Source organism: Hyperolius riggenbachi, chromosome 4 (assembly GCF_040937935.1).
Source record: "Hyperolius riggenbachi isolate aHypRig1 chromosome 4, aHypRig1.pri, whole genome shotgun sequence".
NCBI classification, from domain to species: domain Eukaryota; kingdom Metazoa; phylum Chordata; class Amphibia; order Anura; family Hyperoliidae; genus Hyperolius; species Hyperolius riggenbachi.
The window spans coordinates 348,582,112-348,605,270 of record NC_090649.1 but is presented as its reverse complement, the minus strand read 5'-3'; the positions used below and the strand labels follow the sequence as shown (position 1 = coordinate 348,605,270).

The 23,159-nt window shown below is 47.4% G+C and overlaps 1 protein-coding gene across 4 annotated transcripts in view; it reads left to right on the top strand.

Moving 5' to 3' along the window:
• The first annotated feature begins 2,424 nt into the window (after nucleotides 1–2,424).
• LOC137504018 (protein unc-93 homolog A-like) overlaps nucleotides 2,425–23,159 on the top strand; it is a 1,407,338-nt gene continuing 1,386,603 nt past the window's right edge. For 2 of the 4 annotated variants that reach the window (XM_068231905.1, XM_068231904.1), the window contains exons 1-2: nucleotides 2,425–2,551; nucleotides 3,842–3,914. In XM_068231905.1, the coding sequence (XP_068088006.1) occupies nucleotides 2,484–2,551; nucleotides 3,842–3,914 (141 nt within the window). In that variant the 5' untranslated portion in view covers nucleotides 2,425–2,483. The remainder of the gene's footprint in view (nucleotides 2,552–3,841; nucleotides 3,915–23,159) is intronic. The other 2 variants (XM_068231907.1, XM_068231906.1) reach the window with 1 other exon arrangement.

Below are 23,159 nucleotides of genomic sequence, written 5' to 3'. Positions count from 1 at the left end.
AGTTCCACCTGTTTGTATGTGTTAATCAATGATCATGCTCTTAACTGTACTATAACAACCCAATTCATAATACATGTGCATACATACACACACATGTACGTGCTGTTTCGATTGAGAGATGGCTATAGAGAGACAGAGACTGCAAGAGAGACATATGGTAATGACACTTATGATTAGCTAATTAACCTTTCAGGGGAGGGGTCTTCACATATTGTAGGCACAGTGCAGAAATACTCAACTTCAAACACTTAACATCACATTATAAAAAAATATACTCACTTTTTGCATCTTTGGCCATTGGTGACAAACTATCCCATTTTTCACCCAGAAAGTCATGGGCAATGTTTCTCCAGATGTCATTAAGCCTTTGATGATCTTTATGTCCAGGCAATGTCTTGTCATACAGCTCTGGACAATTCTGTATCTTAATTATTAAATTTTCAGTGGTAAACCACGTGCCAGACATGTTGCACAAACCTTCTCTGCAATCCCTCATGCAAAGCAGAACAACAGGAAGTACACTTTGACCTGGAAGAGCAGCTTCTGTCCAAAAACGCATCTGCATCCGCTTCGAAAACCGCTATACCCTGCAGTTTGACAGGCGTTTCGCGTTTTTCCTATACTTAACATTGGAGGCAGAAACGCCTCTGCAATCCAAAATCTGCAGCAGCCCGGGAGTATGCGTTTCTGCAAAATGCCTCCCGCTCTGGTGTGCACCAGCCCATAGAAATACATTACCCAAGCGGATCCGCACCCGCAAGCGGATCGCAAACCGCAGCCGAAACGCTCTGGTGTGCACTAGGCCATACAGTGTTGCCACCTCATCCCTTTAAAGTGATCCTAAAGTCAAACAAAAAAAATGAGTTTTACTCACCTGGGGCTTCCAATAGCCCCATGCAGCTGTCTGGTGCCCTCGCCGTGTCCCTCCGATCCTCCTGTCCCCGCCGGGAAACCGGAAGTGGCTGCTGGCGGGACAGGAGGATCGGAGGGACACGGCGAGGGCACCGGACAGCTGCAGGGGGCTTTTGGAAGCCCCAGGTGAGTAAAACTCATTTTTTTTTGTTTGACTTAAGGTTCACTTTAAATACTGGCACATCTAAATTATACAGGTTCTGGGGCTACTCGCACATAATCCGTGCCTAAACTGCAGCTAACTAGGCACAAGGAATGTATAATTCATATGTGTCTGTATTTAAAGGGATGAGGTGGCAACCCTGCTGCCATAGGCAGTCATGTCCCACGGGGGGAGATCAAATTACAACTAGTGATTAGACACAAATGAGGGGGAATTACGCTAAACTCTTTAATTTTGTTTTTTAATTTTAGTTTAGTTTTTTTAGTTTAAACTCTAAACTCTTTTAGGTCTTGTTCACATAATAAATTGCAATCGCTGACGCCAATGTTTTGCGATTTTGTGTGCGATTTTGTTTTTTCTTTTTTATAAAGCACTTTTCTAAGTGCTTTTGCCGAGCGAATCTGTTTTTTCACTTCCTGACGTTAGTTACTCTTTCACCCAGAAATGAATAAATACAATGTATTTATTCATGAAAGTGCTGGGGAAATCACTATACAATGTGCTTTTTCAAGCGTTTTGAGATTTCCCTATACCTTCCATTGAGACAAATCACCCCGAAAATGGTACAGGCAGCGCTTTGGTGAGCGGATCGTAATTGAACCTGCTCAGATGTGAACACTCTCATAGGGAACCATTGCACAAGCACTTTTAGGGTGATTTTCAAAATCGCCGACACTTAAAAAATCCCAGAAATGCCCTTAGTGGGAACACACCCTTACAGGGTGCATTTCTGTTATGTTTTCCTTGTGTCCTGTGCAAGAGTTCAAGTCCACTTTAATAGCGTATTTTTTTATGTCTTTGTGTGTTGTGGTGTTGGGGAAGGGCTACTGATTTGCGTGGGATGCCAAATGGGTCAGAAACAGCATACATAATTTAGAACTAAAATACTATTGGTTTCCAGACTTTGATATTTTTGAGGCAGGTCTTTGGGTTTGAATGTAAAAATATGTAATAATATGTAATCAGAATCAATTTTATTTCGCCAAGTAAGTTTGCACCTACAAGGAATTTGTCTTGGCAGTTGCTTAACAAACACAAACAAAAACAATACAAGGACAGACAGTGTGTATATTACAAGTCAAGGACATTATGCAAGTATAGTGGCAGTAAGCAATGTGAGAATTGTTCATTTATAGTTCTGTGCTGATTACTTTCAATAATTACTAAATTAATGTATAATAATTTATAATCTGAAATGTGTTCAGATACTGAAATTACGATAATGGAAGTCAATGTAAGTTAAACTGATAAAGGCTCTTATCATGTACTTTTGCTCTCAGCTGTTGTTCAACAAGTCAATAAGTAACCATTCTCTGGTTGCTATTTAAACTGCTACCACAACAGTTTTTGTGTTGCAGATCTAAAAAATCAACTTCTTCTACCATAAGGATGGATAAACACCTCAAAAATGTTATTGTGGTATCCTTTGGATTTTTATTATTATTTACTGGTTTTGGAGGGCTTCAAAGTTTGCAGGTAAGCAAACTACAAAGGCAAAAGGCTAACCAATGTTTACATTTTATTTCAGTGTTTGAAACTGCAGTCCAAATGCAATGATAAGATAATTTCTATATATTATTTTTAAAATATTTGTACAATTATTAATGTGTTAGCTGTAGACATTCCAAGATACACGGAAGTCTCAACTAACTGACATGCCTGTGGGATAACATGGACCTCTGTTGGGGGCTTTCTGTGGGCATTCTGTTGGAGCTGGCAGGCTATAAAATACTTACCCAGGCTTCAGCGATGTCTGGCAGCCTCTCTCTATCTCCCTGTGGGCTATGAGTGGCTTCCGTCATCAGTGTACGGAAGCCAGAGTGTCACATGACCCGATATTTCCGTGCACTGGGGATGCTGAAAAGCCGCTCCGAGCCTGCGGGGAGGTAGAGGGAGACTGGCAGGCATTGCTACAGCCTCTGTGATTTCGTATTTAGAGGAGAGGTTTGTGCTATTTCGGCCGGTTGCTCAAGCAACCAGCAAACACATGTATCAGACGATCCCTGCCGGTACCGGATACCGCGGTCTTAGCTGTACTTGTGTTATCTCCATATCTCTTGTGTACAGTTTCTTTCATATGATTGCCAGTGTGTAATGTATGGGTGAAATTGGCTATAGAATGGAAGATTAACAATTAATGCTAGCATACATAGTTGTAGGGATGGTCAATGAGGTGCAAATCATTTTGAGTTGATGCAGGATTATGCAAAGTGTATGCAAATTTATGCAGCTTAAAATGGACCAATCAAATTTTACCTCAGTTGGATTTGATTGGTTCATTTTCAAGCTGCATACATTTGCATACAACATTTTCACAGTGCTGCATCAACTTGAAATTATTTGCATCGCATTGAACGTCCCTACATAGCTGGACTTTTCACACATTCAGGGCCCTTTTCCACTAGCAATCACTAGCGTTCACGCTGAACGCTAGCGATTGCTGAATCGCAAAGTGCAGGAAAGTTCCGGAGCTTGCGTTCACGATTTTGCTATGCACTGTAGTGCATAGCAAAATCGCGGCAAATATCGCTCCACGGCGAGATCTCGTTTGAGGCAAAAATGAATCGCGGTAGTGGAAATAACCTACCGCGATTCCTGTGTTATTTAGCAAACCATAGCGATTGTAAAAACGCTAGCGGTTTGCGATTTTGTGTCTCAGCTAGCGCAAACGCGCTAGTGGAAAAGGGCCCTCAGAGCCCTTTCACACTGGTGCGGTGCTTCATTTTACCACTATGCTAATGAAAGCCTATGGGTGCTTTCATACAGGGCGCGGTGCATCAGAAGTCATCAATCTACCACATGGACATACCTATGCAATGACCGGCGGACCGGAAGCCATGTAAGTCTATGGTGACACAGGGTTTGCCAAAATGTTGACGTTGCAATGTTGCGCATCGTGGAAGTGTATTTTTACAATATGCTTCTGTGTGCTTCCGTACTTCCAAAACAGGAAGTGACTACAAGCAAGTGTCACTTTCTGTTTGGATCTGAGCAACAAGGGGATTACCTGTATTTGGTAGTGCAGTGCAGCCCCCACACCATAACGCTGCCACCAATTCATAGTCTGGAGCCGGCCTCAAGGGCCCTTTTCCACAGGCAGCTGAACTGCACGCTCAGTGAGCAGTTGCCAGCCAGCAGCAAGCAGTTGAGAGTTTGACAGTCTTTTCACTGCCTAGCAACTGCTCATGGAAAAGGGCCCTTAGGGCTCAGACACGCTATAAGCACTTTTTTGAGTGCTAACATCAGCGCTTTCTGAGAGCTATTTAAAAAAGAACCAATTGACTTACATTAAAATCACGGTAAAATTGTGGTAAAATTGTGCGATTTTAAGGCAATCACGATTTCACTGCAATTTTAATGTAAGTTAATGGGAGCGTTTTTATTTATTTTAAAAGCTCTCACAAAGTGCTGATGGCTAAAAAGTGCTCAGAAAAGCTCTTATAGGGCTGGTGCACGCCACACCAGAGTGGTTCTGGAGCGTTTTTAAAAACGCTAGCAGTTTGAAAACTGCTTGGGTAATGTATTTCAATGGACTGGTGCACACCAGACTGGTTCGTTTTTTCCCACAAACGTAAACTCGGGGGCTGCAGCATTTTTTAGAGTTGTGGGCTGCAGCATTTTTTTAGAGTTTCTGAGACCTTTCTGCCTCAATGTTAAAGTTTAGGAAAGTGGAAATCCGTTCTGAAAAACACTAGATCAGAGCGGTTTTCCAAGCGTTTTGTTACAGAAGCTGTTCAGTAACAGCTTTACTGTAACAATATATGAAATCTGCTACACAAAAATGTACCAAAAAATGCTAGGCATGTTAAGAAAATCTCTCTAAACATGCTTAGAATCACTATGAAAATCTGCTTCAAAAACCTCTAGCGGTTTGTGGATCTGCTAGCAGCTTTTGGTATACACTGGCCCAAACTCACATCAGTAAAACAAGAAGCTGATTTGTATGTTTAACCTCCTTAGCGGTATGCCTGACACTGTGTCGGGCATACCGCTTCCTGGCCCCAGGAGTCCCCCACGCAGAATAAATTAAATCCCATAACTGAAAACCCTTTAGCTAGCACTAGGCCAGCTAGTACAAGTGCCAGGAACCCCCCAATCCCCTCTGATCCCCCCGTTAATACATTACCCCCCATGGATCCAGCGATCGCGCAGCCTCCCTGCACAGCTTCAGTCTCTCTGGGGAGGATCGGGTTTGCGCATGACGTCCGTGACGTCATGACGTCATGTGCGATCCTCCCCATAGTGAAGACCGGAGCTGTATGGGGAGGCTGCGCCAATCGCTGGATCCAGGCTGGGTGATGTATAAACCGGGGAGCGGCGGGGATTAGGGGGTGTCGGGCATTTGTACTAGCTAGCCTAGTGCTAGCTATAGGGTTTTCAGGCATGGGATCTCTGGCAGGGACTGGGGGCACAAACTGGTAAAACCTCCTGAGCGGCGTAATGCTCAGGAGATTAAAACAACCAACATGAAATTAACAAAGTGAAACCCAACACATACAGGACCATATGCAATTCACTTTTTCACCTGAGTTTTCTCCTAGGAGATAATTTTTCATCTTTGACTTTTCAACTAAAAAAGTACCAAAAAATACATAAAAAGGTACTATCAAAATTATTTTGAGTATTTTATTGCTTTCTGTTGGCTTGAAAGGCATTTTATTGACAAGTTTAAAAATATCACATAAGAGAAAACTCAGGAGAAAAAGTGAATTGCATAGGGCCCACACTGTTTAACCTCTCCCTATCCACAGGCACCTTCCCCTTAGACTTCAAACAGGCCACTGTACTACCCCGATTCAAGAAACCCTCCCTCGACCCCTCACTACCCTCCAACTACCGGCCTATTTCCCTCCTCCCCTTTGCCTCAAAACTCCTTGAGCGTCTGGTTCACAAATGCCTGACCCAGTATCTCAATGCCAACTCACTGCTAGTCCCAATGCAATCTGGATTTCGGCCTCCCCACTCAACCGAAACTGCTCTCACCAAAGTGGTCAATGACTTTGCCTTAGCTAAAGCTGAAGTTAAATACTCCATTCTCCTCCTCCTTCACCTTTCAGCAGCTCTTGACACAGTAGATCATCCCCTACTCCTCCAGTCCCTCCAGTCCATGGGCATTCACGACCTTGCCCTGACCTGGCTTTCATCCTACCTCATCCACCCCCATCCACCTCTCGGTGGTAGTCCTCATCCACCCCCAACCACCTCTCGGTGGGAGTCCCCCAAGGCTCGGTTCTTGGCCCCCTACTGTTCTCCCTAAACACATGCTCCATTAGCAAGGTTATCTCCTACATGGGATTTACTATATCATCTGTATGCTGATGACACCCAGATCTACCTCCACACCCCTGACATATCCCCCACTACCATGGACAAGGTCTCCTCCTGCCTATCAGCCATCTCCTCCTGGATGTCTGCTAGGTTCCTGAAACTAAATCTAGACAAAACGGAATTTATGATCTTCCCACCCCGGCCATGCCTGAACCTTCCAGATGTGCGTGTCACTGTTAACCACACTACCATTCGCCCTAACTCTCAAGCATGCTGAGAGGTACAGACTAACCAGCAAGCTCATGGTGACCCAGAACTCATTGGAGTGTGTAAGGGACTACAATGGTCCTAAAAGCCCCCTTACTAAGATGTTAAGAAAAACAAAAATTTGCTTTCCTAAAACAGAAAGAATTTGCGATAATTCAGGTTGGAGTGAGCTCGAGATGTCTCCCAGAGCAATGGTTAATTTGCATATATTCAGCAGTGGTGCTCTGGGAAACATCTCGAGCTCACTCCAACCTGAATTATCGCAAATTCTTTCTGTTTTAGGAAAGCAAATTTTTGTTTTTCTCAAGCATGCTGTCTGGGTGTCACCCTGGACTCCGCACTCTCCTTCACTTCCCACATCCAAAACCTCACAAAGTACTGCAACTTCTACCTCTGTAACATCTGCAAGATCTGCCCTTTCCTGACTTCTGCCACCACCAAACTCCTCATTCATGCTCCCATAATTTCCTGCCTTGACTACTGCAATGCCCTTCTGTCTGGTCTCCCTATGACCTGAATAGCCCCACTGCAATCCATCCTGAATGCAGCAGCCAGAATTATCCACTCCTCCCATCGCTCCACCACGGCGGCTCCCCTCCGTGAATCTCTCCACTGGCTTCTTCAGTCCAGAATCAGATTCAAGATACTGTGTCTGACCTACAAATCTGTCCACAAAACCTGTCCAACCTACATTTCCGATCTTACTCAGAGGTACACACCTAGTTGCTTACTCCGCTGCTCGAATGAACTTCACCTGACCGCCTCCCCCTCCCGCATCACCCAGTCCCATGCACGCCTCCAGGACTTCTCAAGAGCTGCTCCAACACTATGGAACTCCCTACCTCCACCCATTAGGGCAGCCTCCTCTTTCAAAATCTTCAAGAAGGCCCTCAAAACTCACCTTTTCACTGTGGCCTACCACCCCTCACAAGTGCTCTAAACCCGCAGCTGAACTCTGGTCCCCTACCTTTTGTGTCCCTATCTCTACCTCTAGATTGTAAGCCTTTGGGCAGGGTCCTCCTCCTTTTGTGTCCTACCTGATCATGCACCTCCATTACTGTGCACTCATGCTATGCATTTGAGTGAACCTAACTTGCCTAATCTCCATGCTCCCATCCAGTGACTGACTAAGCATTACCTTGTACTCAATGGGCTTGATTCACTAAGTGTTAGCGCTGGTTTGAAAAGCCATTTTTTGCCTCTAGCACGCGCAGCCCCGCTCACTAACTAAGCCGGTTAGTGAGCCCTATCACTTAGTGGGCGCAAACTACGGCACTAAGTAGTTTGCGCCCACACATCAGTCTTAGTACCGCTCACTGCGCGTGCAGCGCGTGTGCACCTATATTAGTGCGCGGTGCGACGATAAGGTTGCACCCACTGCCCCTTAAACATCGCACCTGGTGTGACGATAACGGCGCATCGGGTGCCCCCGAAGTGTGGGGCACCCGATGCGCCATTATCAAGGAGCAGCGGGTGCGACGTTATTGTCGCACCGCGCACTAATATAGGCGCACCCGTGCTGCACGGTACTAAGACTGATGTGTGGGCGCAAACTACTTAGTGCCGTAGTTTGCGCCCACTAAGTGATAGGGCTCACTAACCGGCTTAACGCCGGTTAGTGAATCAAGCCCATACTGTGTTGCATGATCTGTTTTTTCTTGTATTCCTGTATTGTCGTATTGCTGTATGTGTCACCCCTAAATATTGTATGTAACCTAAACTAATGTCCAGAGCTGCGTAATATATTGGCACTTTATAAATACAACAAATAAATAAATAATACACAACACTTCCTGTGTACTGTTCACAGTACACAGGATTAAGTGTGGGAACATCTTGTGGACAAAAAGTAAAATTACACATAATAACATTAAAATACATTAAAAAAAAAAAATCTCATATAGTTTTTAACCCATTATACCCCTGTCCCCCATAGTTACCAAAATAAAACACTTGTAAAAAAAAAAAGTGACATCATTAACTACTCTACGACAGCCTAACACCGATTGGCGGCCGCAGAGTGGCTCCCTCAGGACCGCCTAACGCCAAAAGGTGTCAAATCCTGTGGAAGGAGATTAGCGGGGATCGCGCATGTGGAAGCGCGCGCATCCCCATTTGAGTAACGAAGTTCCGTCAACAGTCTGCCAGCGGCGATTGTTGCCGGCGGATTAAACCTTTTTTTGACTGAACAGCGCTGCGGTCTAACACAGCGCTGCGGTCTAACACAGCGCTGTACTGGGGACAGCCTTGTCACTTTGCTTTCCCCTGGAGGGGCTCTGAAAGTGATCCCATCTCATAAGCTGATGCCTATGAGAGTTGATCACCCTGGTTGGACATTAAAAATAAAATAACAAATAAATTAATAAAAAAATAAACATCCTGTAGCAGTGATCAGAGCCCACCAACAGAAAGAACTGTTGGTGGGCAGAAAAGGGGGGCAGACTCATTTGTCTGCTAAGCTGTATCGCTGTGCAGCACACTATTAAAGCTGCAGTGTGCTAATTTATAAAAAATAGCCTGGTCACTAGGGGGGTGTAAGCCTGTGGTCCTTAAAGAACAAGTGAAACCCATGCTAACCTAGAAATAAAAAACACATATATAAGTAGATAAATACTAGTTCTACTTACATAACAGATGTATTGCACTGTCCACGTTATGATTCCTGTGAATTTTATAAAGGACAGCAGAGAATCCTATTGTAGACAGTTTCCATCTTGGTTACCTTTGACCTCCTGACATAATTTCCTCCCTTACACTTTTTTTTCTCCATTTGCTAATTGTGTATTCATTACCCACCCTCCTCCCAGAGTCTTCAGACACTCCCACTGAGGTCTATACTAGGAAGTGCACTATGTTATGTCATTAGAAGGAGGGGGAAATAAAGGGAAGAGGAGGAATATATTATAGATAAAAAGACCCCCCAGCATGCAACTGTTTGGCAATGGCAATTAAAGAGCCAGTGCTCCTAAGGTATGTGATAACTCCAAACCATAACAGCAGAAAAGTTTTGAATGCAGGATTAGCATCTTTATCGCTTAATACACTCAGACCAGTTGTTGAAATTTTATTTTTATGGTGACAATCCCGCTTTAAGTGGTTAAAGGGAACCTGAGGTGAGAGGTATATGGAGGCTCCAGTAAAAGAACCGCACACCAGAGAGTGTAGAGGCTGATGCTGGATTCCACGGCTGCTCGGTACTAGAGATGTCGCGAACCTCCGATTTTCGGTTCGCGAACCTTCACGGAAGGTTCGGTTCGCGTAAAAGTTCGCAAACCGCAATAGACTTCAATGGAGAAGGCGAACTTTGAAAAATAGAAAAAATTATGCTGGCCACAAAAGTGATGGAAAAGATGTTTCAAGGGGTCTAACACCTGGAGGGGGGCATGGCGGAGTGGAATACATGCCCAAAGTCCCGGGGAAAAATCTGGATTTGACGCAAAGCAGCGTTTTAAGGGCAGAAATCACATTGAATGCTAAATTGCAGGCCTAAAGTGCTTCCAAACATCTTGCATGTGTATACATCAATCAGGGAGTGTAATTAGAGTACTGCTTCATATTGACACACCAAACTCACTGTGTAACGCACCGCAAACAGCTGTTTGCGTAGTGACGGCCGTGCTGGACTGGTGCGCAACATGTCCAGAGTGTAGGCCGTGGCAGTTTTCAAGCCCATATGGTCGCCGAGCTGTGGTAGCTCAATGATAGAACAACAGTGACTGTCCAGCTGATCAAATTTGGTCTGACCACAATGAAGCAACAACCTTATTATCTTTTGTGTGCCACCCCCACCCGAGATACTCAAATAGCCTGCGGTCATTGCTTCATTGTGATACGCAAGCCCCTTCGCCGCGGCAAGGTAATGATCGCGAAGGGGGATGGGAACATGTACATGCCTTTTGTTTTTTTGTTGCAGCCGCCCGCAGTGCAGCCAGAAAAATTAGCCAGGCATGTACACGCACCAGAAAAATTAGTGTAGCGGCCGCTGCTAGCAGCGGCCTTAAAAATTCAGGAATCCGCCTAGAGTCCTGGACCCTGTTGGTGGTGGCGGAGAAGGCAAGCGGCCTGCAGGCAGAGATGCTGTGTGTGGGGACTGACTTAGTCTTCGGTCGTGCAGTAGCCCTCCGTGATCCATTCCTCATTCATTTTAATAAAGGTCAGGTACTGAACACTGTCGTGACTTAGGCGACTTCTCTTCTCAGTAACTGTGCCTCCAGCTGCACTGAAGGTCCTTTCTGACAGGACGCTTGTGGCAGGGCAAGAGAGAAGTTATATGGCAAATTGGGACAGCTCTGGCCACAGGTCAAGCCTGTGCAACCAGTAGTCCAAATGTTCATCGTCGCTTTTCGCAGCGTCTACATCCACACTCAAGGCCAGGTAGTTGGCTACCTGCCTGTCCAGGCATTGGTGGAGGGTGGGTCCGGAAGGACTATGGCGAGGAGTTGTACTAAAGAACGTCCGCATGTCCGACATCACCATGAGATCGCTGGAGCATCCTGTCCTTGCCTGCATGGACTTGGGAGGAGGAGGGTTACTGCCAGTGGTACCTTGATTGCGTTGGGCAGCCACATCACCCTTAAACGCATTGTAAAGCATCATCGACAGCTTGTTCTGCAACTGCTGCATCCTTTCGGCCTTGTGTTGAGTTAGTAACAGGTCCGCCACTTTGTGCCTGTACCGAGGGTCTAGTAGCGTGGCCACCCACTACAGGTCATTCGCCTTGAGTTTTTTGATGCGGGGGTCCCTCAACAGGCTGGACAACATTAAAGAGAACATCTGCACAAAGCTGGATGCAGACGTACTCTCCATCTCCTCTTGCTCTTCCTCAGTGACGGGATGCAACTCCTCTTCCTCCCCCCAGCCACGAACAATACCACGGGAGCGTGGAGCAGCAGAAGCCCCCTGTGACGGCTGCCGTGGTTGTTCTTCTTCCGCCGCCTCTTCCTCCTCCACAGAAACCCCTTCCTCATCATCACCATCATCAGAGTCTGACTCCTCTCCTTCCCCACACGACTCCTCTTCTTCCTCCTCCTCTCCCCTCTGTGCTGCCGCAGGTGTTGTGGAAACATCGGGTTCGGGTGTAAATGGCTCCCACTACTCCTGTTGCCATAACTCTTCTCGTTCACGCTCCTCCACAGCTGTATCCACCACTCTACGCACGGCACGCTCCAGGAAGTAGGCGTAGGGGATCAAGTCGCTGATGGTGCCCTCATCGCGACTCACCAGTTTGGTCACCTCCTCAAAGGGCTCCATGACCCTGCATGCATTTCGCATCAGTGTCCAGTTGTTGGGCCACAACATCCCCATCCTGCCAGATTGTGTCCTTATACTGTAATTATACAGGTACTGAGTGACAGCTTTCTCCTGGTCTAGCAGGCGAGAGAACATCAGCAGGGTGGAATTCCAGCGAGTCGGGCTATCGCAAATCAGGCATCTCACCGGCAAGTTGTTTCTACGCTGAATGTCCGCAAAGCGTGCCATGGCCTTGTAAGAGCGCCTGAAATGCCCACACAACTTCCTGGCCTGCTTCAGGACGTCCTCTAAGCCTGGGTACTTGGACACAAATCTTTGCACGACCAGATTCAGCACATGTGCCATGCAGGGTATGTGTGTCAGCTTTCCCAAATTCAACGCAGCAATAAGATTGCTGCCGTTGTCACACACCACGTTGCCGATGTCAAGCTTGTGCGGGGTCAGCCATTGCTCCACCTGTTTGTTAAGAGCAGCCAGTAGAGCTGCTCCAGTGTGACTCTCCGCTTTCAGGCAAGAGATGTCTACCACTGCGTGACACCGTCGTACCTGGCATGCAGCATAGGCCCTGTGGTTCTGGGGTTGTGTAGCTGGAGAGGAGATCGCGGCACCAGCCAAGGAGGAGGAGGAGGAGGATGACGACAGCGAAGCGGTGGTAGCAGGTGGAGAGGAGGTGGCTGGAGGCCTGCCTGCAAGCCGTGGAGGTGTGACAAGTCGGTCCGCTGCGCAGCCACATACTCCCTGCTTGCTGCCATCGGTCACCAGGTTGACCCAATGGGCTGTGTATGTAATGTAGTGGCCCTGCCCATGCTTGGCAGACCAGGCATCCGTGGTCAGGTGGACCCTTGACCCAACGCTGTGTGCCAGAGATGACACCACTTGCCTCTCAACTGCACGGTACAGTTTGGGTATGGCCTTATGTGAAAAATAATTGCGACCTGGTATCTTCCACTGCGGTGTACCAATGGCCACAAACTTACGGAAAGCCTCCGACTCCACCAGCTTGTATGGTAATAGCTGGCGAGCTAATAGTTCCGCCACGCAAGCTGTCAGATGCCGGGCAAGAGGGTGACTGGCAGACATTTGCTTCTTACACAATCAAATACTTCCTTCACGGACAGCTGGGTACTGCTGTGGGCAGAGGAGAAGAAACCGCTGAAGGGAAGAGGCGGTGTGGAGGAGGGTGGCTGTGAAGGTGCAAGGGAGAAAATGGATGAAGACGATGCACCTGAAGGAAGAAGAGGATAAGGAGGGTGGCTTGTCTTTTGAGGGGTGCTGCTTTTCCTCAGGTGTTCTTGCCATAGCTGTCTGTGCCTTCTCTCCAGGTGCCTTCGTAAGGCACTTGTCCCTACGTGAGAGTTGGCCTTTCCATGGCTCAATCAGCAGCTGATGTTGAAGGGCATGTTGGCTGGCTGGCCATAGCTGGCGATACATGGCGCCAGACACTGCCCCCAGCTGTTTCTGAGGACGAGCTCCCTCTGCTTCTATCATGGAGTCGTCTCCTCCTACTCCTCTCTGACTCCTCCTCTAAACTGTCCCCCTGGTCATCTCCTCTACTGGGAACATATGTGGTATCCGTATAATCGTCATCATAATCCTCCTGGCCAGCTTCGCTTTCCTCAGATACCTCCTCAACTTCAGGTGGTTCATCATCCCCCTCCTCACACGTTACGTCCATACTATTGCCACCTAACTCAGACGTATGAGGTGGTGTACCTGCGCCTTCTTCTTGTTGTTGCAGTAGTGGGTGTGAATCAGTGATTTCACCACCAAATAACTCCTGCGAAGTGTCAAATGCAGTGGATGTGGTGCTTGTTATAGCGCTGGTGGCTGCGGGAGATGAGGTGTTCTGTGTTAAATAGTCAAGCACGTCCTGATCTTGGGAAGTGATGGCACGTGCCTTCTTCTGAGCACTGTATTTTGGGCCAGGTCCGCACGAAATCACAGCAACACCACCTCGCACAGACCTGCCGGTGCCTGGTGGCCTTCCTCTGGGTCTGCCTCTACCTCTTCCTCTACCTGGTTTGTCCATTTTGTCCATCTCGGGGGGATGCTAGGTATATGCAGTGAGCTGGGTTCACTCAACACAACAGGTAGTTAGATGCAGTGAGCTGGGTTCACTGAACAGTAAAGATACTTAGATGCAGTGAGGTGGGTTCACTGAACAATAAAGGTACTTAGATGCAGTGAGCTGGGTTCACTGAACACAACGGGTAGTAAGATGCAGTGAGCTGGATTCACTGAACAGTAAAGGTACTTAGATGCAGTGAGCTGGGTTCACTCAACACAACAGGTAGTAAGATGCAGTGAGCTGGGTTCACTGAACAGTAAAGGTACTTAGATGCAGTGAGGTGGGTTCACTCAACACAACAGGTAGTTAGATGCAGTGAGCTGGGTTCACTGAACAGTAAAGGTACTTAGATGCAGTGAGGTGGGTTCACTCAACACAACAGGTAGTTGGATGCAGTGAGCTGGGTTCACTGAACAATAAAGGTACTTAGATGCAGTGAGCTGGGTTCACTGAACACAACAGGTAGTAAGATGCAGTGAGCTGGGTTCACTGAACAGTAAAGGTACTTAGATACAGTGAGGTGGGTTCACTCAACACAACAGGTAGTTAGATGCAGTGAGCTGGGTTCACTCAACACAAAGCTAGGTATATGCAGTGATGAGGTGGGTTAAGTAAACACAACAGGTACTGGGTATATGCAGTACTGAGCAGTACAATGTGCAGCTCCCTGTCACACACACAGGTAGTCACTGAATGTGCTGGGCTGCTGGCAGTGGCACACACACTATCAATTAGCAAGGCTGTGCATGAAACAAAAGTGTCAGTTTGACACACAGAAAAAAAAAGTACAGGATGAGCTCTGAAAAGAGCTATTGAGGGGTGCTATAAAAGCAATAACAATCAGCCAGGAGCAAGCTAAGCAGCCAAGAACCTAACTAATCTGTCCCTAGAAGAACAAGTCTGCAGCAGCTGTCCCTAGTCTGTCTCTAGCAGGCACACGAGTGAGGCTAATGGCCGCCGCAGCCTGCCTTATATAAGGGGGGGGGGGGGGTTAGGCTCCAGGGCTTAGTGTAGCCTGAATGGCTACAATGTGCCTGCTGACTGTGATGCAGAGGGTCAAAGTTGACCCTCATAGTGCATTATGGGGCTAATCGAACTTCCGCAAAAGTTCGCCTTGTGCAGGCGAACGCGAACCCCCAAAGTTCGCCTGGAACCGTTCGCAGGCGAACCGTTCGCGACATCTCTACTCAGTACAACAAATCAAAAAGAAAACAATAAATGCACATTGTCCTGGCAAGTCTGTGTGCGGACTCTTTTTGATTTGAGGTATATGGAGGCTGACCTGTTTATTTCCTTTTAAAGAATGCACATTGCCTGGCTGTCCTTCTGATCCTCTGCCTCTAATACTTTAAGCCATAAACCCGAACAAGCATGCAGATCAGATGTCTATGATAAATCTGCAGGCCTGGTTCTAGACTTTCTACATGAGGCAAACTTGTGAGGATGCGACCCCCACCCCCACCCATTTGGAATGATTGCACAGCACCCAAAAATTGAAAACAGCCTGTAGTGGTCAAGTGCTTAATAAAAACAAAGGTTATACAATCCCCGAAATGGCTGTGGATTTAGGCCCCTTTTACACTAATGAACTGTGATACCAGTGTGATTTGGAATAATTTGAAATCATTGCACCATACCGCAGAGAAAAGTCATACTGCACAAAATTGGTGGAGTGCCAACAAAGGAAAAAAAATAACGTGACTTCCAATGCACCTCTGGGAGTCACACGGTAGCACACCTCAGGTTCTGCGTTACTTCTAGAGGGCCCACCACAGTGTATAAATGCCTCATTGACTTTAATTGCCACTGCCACGAGCAGCGACATACAGCAACCAGATAGGACGCGGTAAGTATATATGGGGCCTAAGAGTTTTTAGTGCTGGTCAAGTAGATGCTGATAATTTTAAGTTGAGCTTGAAACTGGACTAAAACCATGGAAGCAAAACATTTGGGCACCGGAGAGCCCCCTATAGTGGTGCCCAAACAAATTTGGGTGCCTGCTATAAACTATATTTGTATGGGTACATATGACACTCAATATATACCATTTATGCAGCACCCAATATTTTGTATTTGTGACACAGGGGCATTTTGTGGTATGGGAACTGTTAAGGTTAGGAATCTGGGGGGTTAAGGTTAGGCATCGGCAGAAGTGTTGGTTAGGCATCAAAGAGGGGTGGTTATTGTCAGGCATAGGTATAGAGTGTGTTCTATGTAAGAATGGGGCTAGGTTTAGTTGTAATAAAATATCGGTATCATTTACCAATATTTTACCACTGTAATTTGCTATCAATAGTAAAATATCTTTAAATTTACCCATATTCTACTAGACTATATTTGAGCAACCAAATTAATCGGGCACCTGTAATGTGCAGAGCCAAGGATTTGCACTGAGTGCGGATTGGCACTTTTTGTGGAAATACTAAAGTCTAAACCAAGGGCAGACTGGCAAGAAACTGGATACCAACAAGGAAGGCAGCAAACTGGAGAACGTCAGGCAGGACTAGGAACCAGATCCCAGCCAGGTCAACATCTGCAATGAGTTTGTATGTTCTCTCCGTGTCTCCGTGGATTTTCTCTGGGCACTCTGGTTTCCTCCCACATCCCAAAAACATATAGATAAGTTAATTGGCTTTCTCCTAAATTGGCCATAGACTATATTACATGCACTACATGATACATACTAGAGTTGTCGCAAATGTTTCAGCCGCAAACTTATTCGCACGAACATAGGTGGTTCGCATTCATGTCGAAACGCGAACTTTATGGCGAGTTCGACCTGCACCTATACTACATCATTAGGCTCAACTTTTACCCTCTACATCACAGTTAGCAGACACATGACAGCCAATCAGGCTACACTCCCTCCTGGAGCCCCCCCCCCCTTATATAAGGCAGCTGAGTCGGCCATTATCTCACTCGGTGTGGCTGCAGTAATTAGAGAAGGGAGAGGAACCTGCTGTAGACATAGGGAAAGCTTAGTTAGGGTCTTGTTAGGCTTGTTAGCTTGCTCCTAGCTGATACTTCCTGCTAAAAAGCACCCCACAACAGCTATTTTGAGAGCTAATGTTGTTCTTGTGATCTGTATTTTTTTTTTGTGTGGTCCACTGACACTTGCATATACAGCCCTGTCAGTCAGTCACAGCTGGCCCTTGGTAATTCCTACTGTGCCACTGCCAGGCCCAGCACATTCAATGCCTACCTTTTCACTGCATGTGTGTGACAGCTGCACATTTGTAACACCAGTCCGACCATGCATACTTGTTCACGGTACCTGTGTGTGTGACAGCTGCACATTTGTAATACTAGTCACGACATACCTGTTCACGGTACCTGTGTGTGTGACAGCTGCACATTTGTAATACTAGTCACTACATACATTGTTGTACCAGCAGTCACCTTTTCACTGCACCTGTGTAACTGCACATTGTTCTACCAGCAGTCACTGCAACCTGTTCACTACACCTGTGTAACCACACACTGTTGTACCAGCAGTCACATGTTCACTGCACCTGCGTAACCACACAATGTTGTACCAGCAGTCACCTGTTCACTGCACCTGTGGAACCACTGTAATGATCGAAGATGTTACCTCTGTGGTGGAAAGCAGCGCAGCTACTTTCGCACCTGATGTCACCTCTGCGGCCACGCCATCCCGGGTGTCGCTTCCCGACTCAGGTGGGACAGGGGTCTCTGTTGCACAGCAGCTTAGGTCCACACGCCTACGCATGGAGCAAAAGGACCTTTCTGGGTGTAGGAGACAGATCAGCTGACTTTCTACTTTGCAGGTTGGTTCAGCCCCTTGGGCGGGGCTGCTTGAATCTGCCTTCTGTATTTAAACCTGGAGTTGTTACTCTATCCTTGTCTGCTGTCGTGAATACTAGTGTGTTTTGATCTGGGAGGAAACCAGGGATTTCACACAAGACTAGGACTATTGTTATATTGTATATGGTAGTGAGGTTCCTGTTGATGATAGATGTATATGCAGTGTTTGCAATATACATCTATCTATAGTTAGTTCATTATTGTATTATTCTGTTAGTGATTACCTGTGTATGACTCTGGCTAAACTCTGACTCTGATCTCGTTTTCTGATTCTGTACTTCTGCCTATCTGCCTTAAAGTTGCTGAACCTCTGCCTGATTACCGATTACTCCTCTGCCTCACGATTCTGTTCTGAAACTGACCTCTCTGTTGCTGAACTTTGCCTGTCTGACCATTCTACTCACCAGTGGTGCTCCCCACTGGTGAGGTGTGCTATTTACCCACCAGCACCTCTGGTGCGCTATCGCTACTTTTTCTTAAAAGTGACCGATAGTACCTTGCCAGCTCCACTGGAAAGGTCTAGCTAAACTATTTGGTCACGAGCTCTGTTAATTGGATTGTCATTTAAACTGATAGTACCTTGCCGGCTCCTCTGGTAAGGTGTTGCCAAACTATGCAGTTGCCGTGACTGTTAGTACGTTCCCAGAACCCCCGGAGGTCTGGCCGTATTTAGTAGTGCCTTTCAGCTAGTGCCAGCCAGCACCTCTGAAATGGCCTAGCTTTATTGGTTTCTGAGGCTCATCAGCTCCACTGATGAGCACTCGTTAATTACTCTTTATTCCCACCAGCTCCACTGGTGAGGAGTTCACTAGCCTGCAGTACAGTCTGAATCACATACTCCGCAGGTGCCCTCTTGGCTGCAGTACTGTCTTAAATCACCTGCTCCTCAGGTGATCACTAGGCTGTAGTACAGTCTGAATCACATACTCCGTAGGTGCCCTCTTGGCTGCAGTACTGTCTTAAATCACCTGCTCCTCAGGTGATCACTAGGCTGTAGTACAATCTAATCACATACTCCGCAGGTGCCCTCTTGGCTGCAGTACTGTTTTAAATCACCTGCTCCTCAGGTGATCACTAGGCTGTAGTACAGTCTGAATCACATACTCCGCAGGTGCCCTCTTGGCTGCAGTACTGTCTTAAATCACCTGCTCCTCAGGTGATCACTAGGCTGCAGTACCGTCTGAATCACCCGCTCCTTGGGAGATTCTATCTCCTCAGTATCTGTATCTCCAGCTTGCTGGGGCTTGTACACTATTATACTGTCAGTATACTGATTGTACCTCACCAGCCACGCTGGTGAGGTCTCGCAAAACTATTAAGTTACGCTTGCACCAAGCATTACACTCATAGCATCCTTGTGGCTATACTAGTATTATTGGTGATTCTGCCGATCACCACATAATCAAGTATAGCGTCTGCATTATCGGCGATTCTGCAGATCACCATATAATCAGACGTCTGAGTTGCGGCACCCCACCGTTACAGCCACGCATTGTTGTACCAGCAGTCACCTGTTCACTGCACCTGTGTAACCACACATTGTTGTAGCAGCAGTCACCTTTTCACAGCACCCGTGTAACCACACATTGTATTAGTCATGTCAGTGCATTCCTTTAACTTCATCCCCCCCCCCCCCCAATATGGACAAAACAACAGGCATAGGCAGGCCACCCAGCAGGTCTGTTCGAGGTCGAGGTGGTGAGATTTTGTGCGGCCCTGGACCAAAGTACAGTGTTCAGAAGGGACGTGCCATTAACTCCCAAGATTGCCGGGACATAGTTGACTATTTAACACAGAACACCTCATCTTCCTCAGCTTCCGCACGGGAACCGTGACATATCTTCCTCCACAGCCACCACTGCTACTATTAGCACCACATCCGCCCCATTGACACTTTGCAGGAGTTATTTGGTGGAGAATTAACTGATTCACAGCCATTCTTGTTACAAGATGACAGTGCTAAGCATGTTACACCACCACCTCATATGTCTGAGGTAAGGTGTGAGGATGATGAAGTACCTGTTGTTGGTTCAGTTTTGGAGGTGTCTGATACAAGCAAAACTTTGGAGTATGATTATGATGATGATACAGCCATGGATGCCACGTGTGATTCTAATAGACAAGATGACCAGGGGGACAGTTCAGAGGGGGAGTTAGAGAGGAGTAGGAGGAGACGAATTGCTGAAAGAAGCAGGGGAGCTCATCATCAGAAACAGCTGGTGATAGTGTCCGGCGGCATGTATCACCACCTATGGACAGCCAGCCAACATGCTCTTCAAGGTCAGCTGCTGACGCCACCACCAAAGTGCCATCATTCCAGGGCTCAGCAGTGTGGAGTTTTTTTTGTGCCTGCCTCAGATGAGAGCAATGCCTTCTGTGCTATCTGCGATCAAAGATTGAGTCATGGAAAGACCAAGACCCGCGTAGGGACAACGGCCTTACGAAGGCTCATGGAGAAAAAGCACAAACAGCAATGGGAAGACCACCCAAAGAAAAGCAGCAAACAAAGGCAAAGCCCACCTCCGCTTCCTCCTTCAGGTGCAGCATCTTCTTCAACTGCTTTATCGCTTGAACCTTCACAGCCAACCTCCCCCACTCCGCCTCTCACCTTAAGCGCTTCCTGTTCCTCTGCCCACAGCAGCAGCCAGGTGTCCATGAAGGAAATCTTTGAGCGGAAAAAGCCAATGTCTGCCAGTCACCCCCTTGCCCGGCGTTTGACAGCTGGTTTGGCGGAACTGTTATCTCGCCAGCTGTTACCATACCGGCTGGTGGACTCTGAGGCCTTCTGAAAATTTGTGGCGATTGGGACACCGCAGTGGAAGATACCTGGCCGCAATTACTTTTCTCAGAAGGTGATACCCAAACTGTACCATGATGTAGAAAGGCAAGTGGTGTAATCTCTGGCACACAGCGTTGGGTCAAGAGTCCATCTGACCATGGATGCCTGGTCTGCCAAGCATGATCAGGGCAGGTACATTACTTATATGGCACATTGGTTCAACCTGGTGACCGCTGGCAAGCAGGGAGTACGTGGCTGTGTAGCGGACCTAGTTGTGACACCTCTGCGGCTTGCAGGCAGGCCTTCTGCCACCTCCTCTCCTTCTCCTCCTGCTACATCCTCTCCAACTACACACCCCCAGCTCTCCAGGGCCTATGCTGCATGCCAGGTATGACGGTGTCACGCCATCTTGGACATGTCTTGCCTTAAAGCCCAGAGTCACACTGGAGCAGCTCTCCTGGCTTCTCTGAACAAACCGGTGGATCAATGGCTGACCCCGCACCAACTGGAGATCGGCAACGTGGTGTGTGACAATGGCAGCAATCTAATTTCGGCTTTGAGTTTGGGAAAGTTGACACATGTACCCTGCATGGCACATGTGCTCAATCTCAAATACTTAGATTCGTGTGCAAGTACCCAGGCTTACAGGAGGTCCTGAAGCAGTCCAGGAAGGTTTGTGGGCATTTCAGGTGGTCCTACACGGCCATGGCGGGCCTGGACGATATTCAGCAGAGAAACATCTTGCCGTTGAGGCACTTGATTTGCAATAGCCCGACTCGCTGGAATTCAACGCCCCTGATGTTCGAGCGCCTGCTACAACAGGAGAAAGCCGTTAAAGAGTATCTGTACAACTACAGTGAAAGGACATGCTCTGGGGAGCTGGGGATGTTATGGCCAAAGTACTGGACACTCATGGGTAATGCCTGCAGGCTCAGGAGGTGACAAACCTGGTGAGTCACAGTGAAGGCGACATCAGTGACTTGATCCCATATGCTTTCTTCCTGGAGCGTGCAGTGCGTAGAGTGGTGGATCAAGCTGTAGAGGAGTATGACCAGGAACAGGAGGAGAAGGAAGAGATTTTGGAAACATCACCTGTGGCATCATCAACACCTGCGGCATCACAGAGGAGGGGAGAGGAGAAGTCTGGGGAAGAGGAGTCAGATGAGAGGAAGGTGGTTTTATTGAGGAGGAGGCGGAAGAACAACCGCAGCAGGCGTCACAGGTGGCTTGTACTTCTCACCTTTCCCATGGTATGGTTCGTGGCTGGGGGGAGGAGGAGAACTTACCTGAGATCACTGAGGAAGAGCAAGAGGAGATGGCTAGTATGGAGGCATCTGACTTTGTGCAGATGGGGGCTTTCATGCTGTCCAGCCTGTTGAGGGACTCCCGTATAAAAAAACTTAAGGGGAATGACCTGTACTGGGTGACAAAACTACTAGACCCTCGATAAAGCACAAAGTGGCAGAGATGTTTCCAAATCACCAGAAGGCAGAAAGGATGCAGCACTTGCAGAACAAGCTGGCAACTATGCTTTACAATGCGTTTAAGGGTGATGTCACAACACAACGGAATAAAGGTGCCACTGCCAGTAATCCTTCTCCAATGTCCACGCAGGCAAGGACAGGACGCTCTAGCGATCTCATGGTGATGTCAGACATGCGGACATTCTTTAGTCCAACACCTCGCCTTAGCCATTCCGGATCCACTCTGCACCAACGCCTCGACCGGCAGGTAGTCAACTACCTGACCTTAAGTGCGGATGTAGACACTCTGAGCAGCGATGAACCCATGGACTACTGGGTGCGCAGGCTTGACCTGTGGCCAGAGCTGTCACAATTTGCCATCCAACTTCTGTCTTGCCCTGCCTCAAGCGCCCTGTCATAAAGGACCTTCAGTGCAGCTGGAGGCATTGCCAGTGAGAAGAGAAGTTGCCTAGGTCACAAAAGTGCTCAGTACCTCACCTTTATCAAAATTAATGAGGCATGGATCCCGGAGGGCTACTGCCCGCCTGAAGACTAAGTCAGTCCTCACACACAGCATCTCTGCCTGCACTCTGTGTGACTGCCTTTTCCGCCACCACCAACAGGGTCCAGGACTCCAGGTGGATTCCTGAATTTTTAAGGCTGCAGCTAGCAGCGGCCGCTATAATAATGTTTTCTGATGTCTAAAAAAGTGGAGTTCCGCTCAATGGTCCACAAAATATCAAAATCTTTATTAAGTATAAATCACACGGCATAAAAGTTCGCTGACATGTTTCGGACCACACTGGTCCTATATACAAGAGACTACACATTGTTCACATTGTCTGCAGCCAGGGCCCGATTTCTGGCAAGGTCAGAAATTTGGCATTGTTTAGGGGCGTCTGAGGGGTAGTAAAGTGTTTGAAGGGATTACTGTAACACCTAAACCTAAACACCATACATACATCGTACCGCCAGCTTGAGTCAGTTCTCTGCTTAGCTCTTCAACTATTTAATCTGCTGCTGCCCTGCATTAGTTTAGCAGTGGGCAGCAGCGGACAGACTGGATGGGCTCTCCTTGGTGGAATTCTGTCCTGAACTTCTTCTGTGTGTTGCAGCGCAACTTCAGCAGCGCTGCCCAGCTTGTTTATTTTGTAAACATGCTTT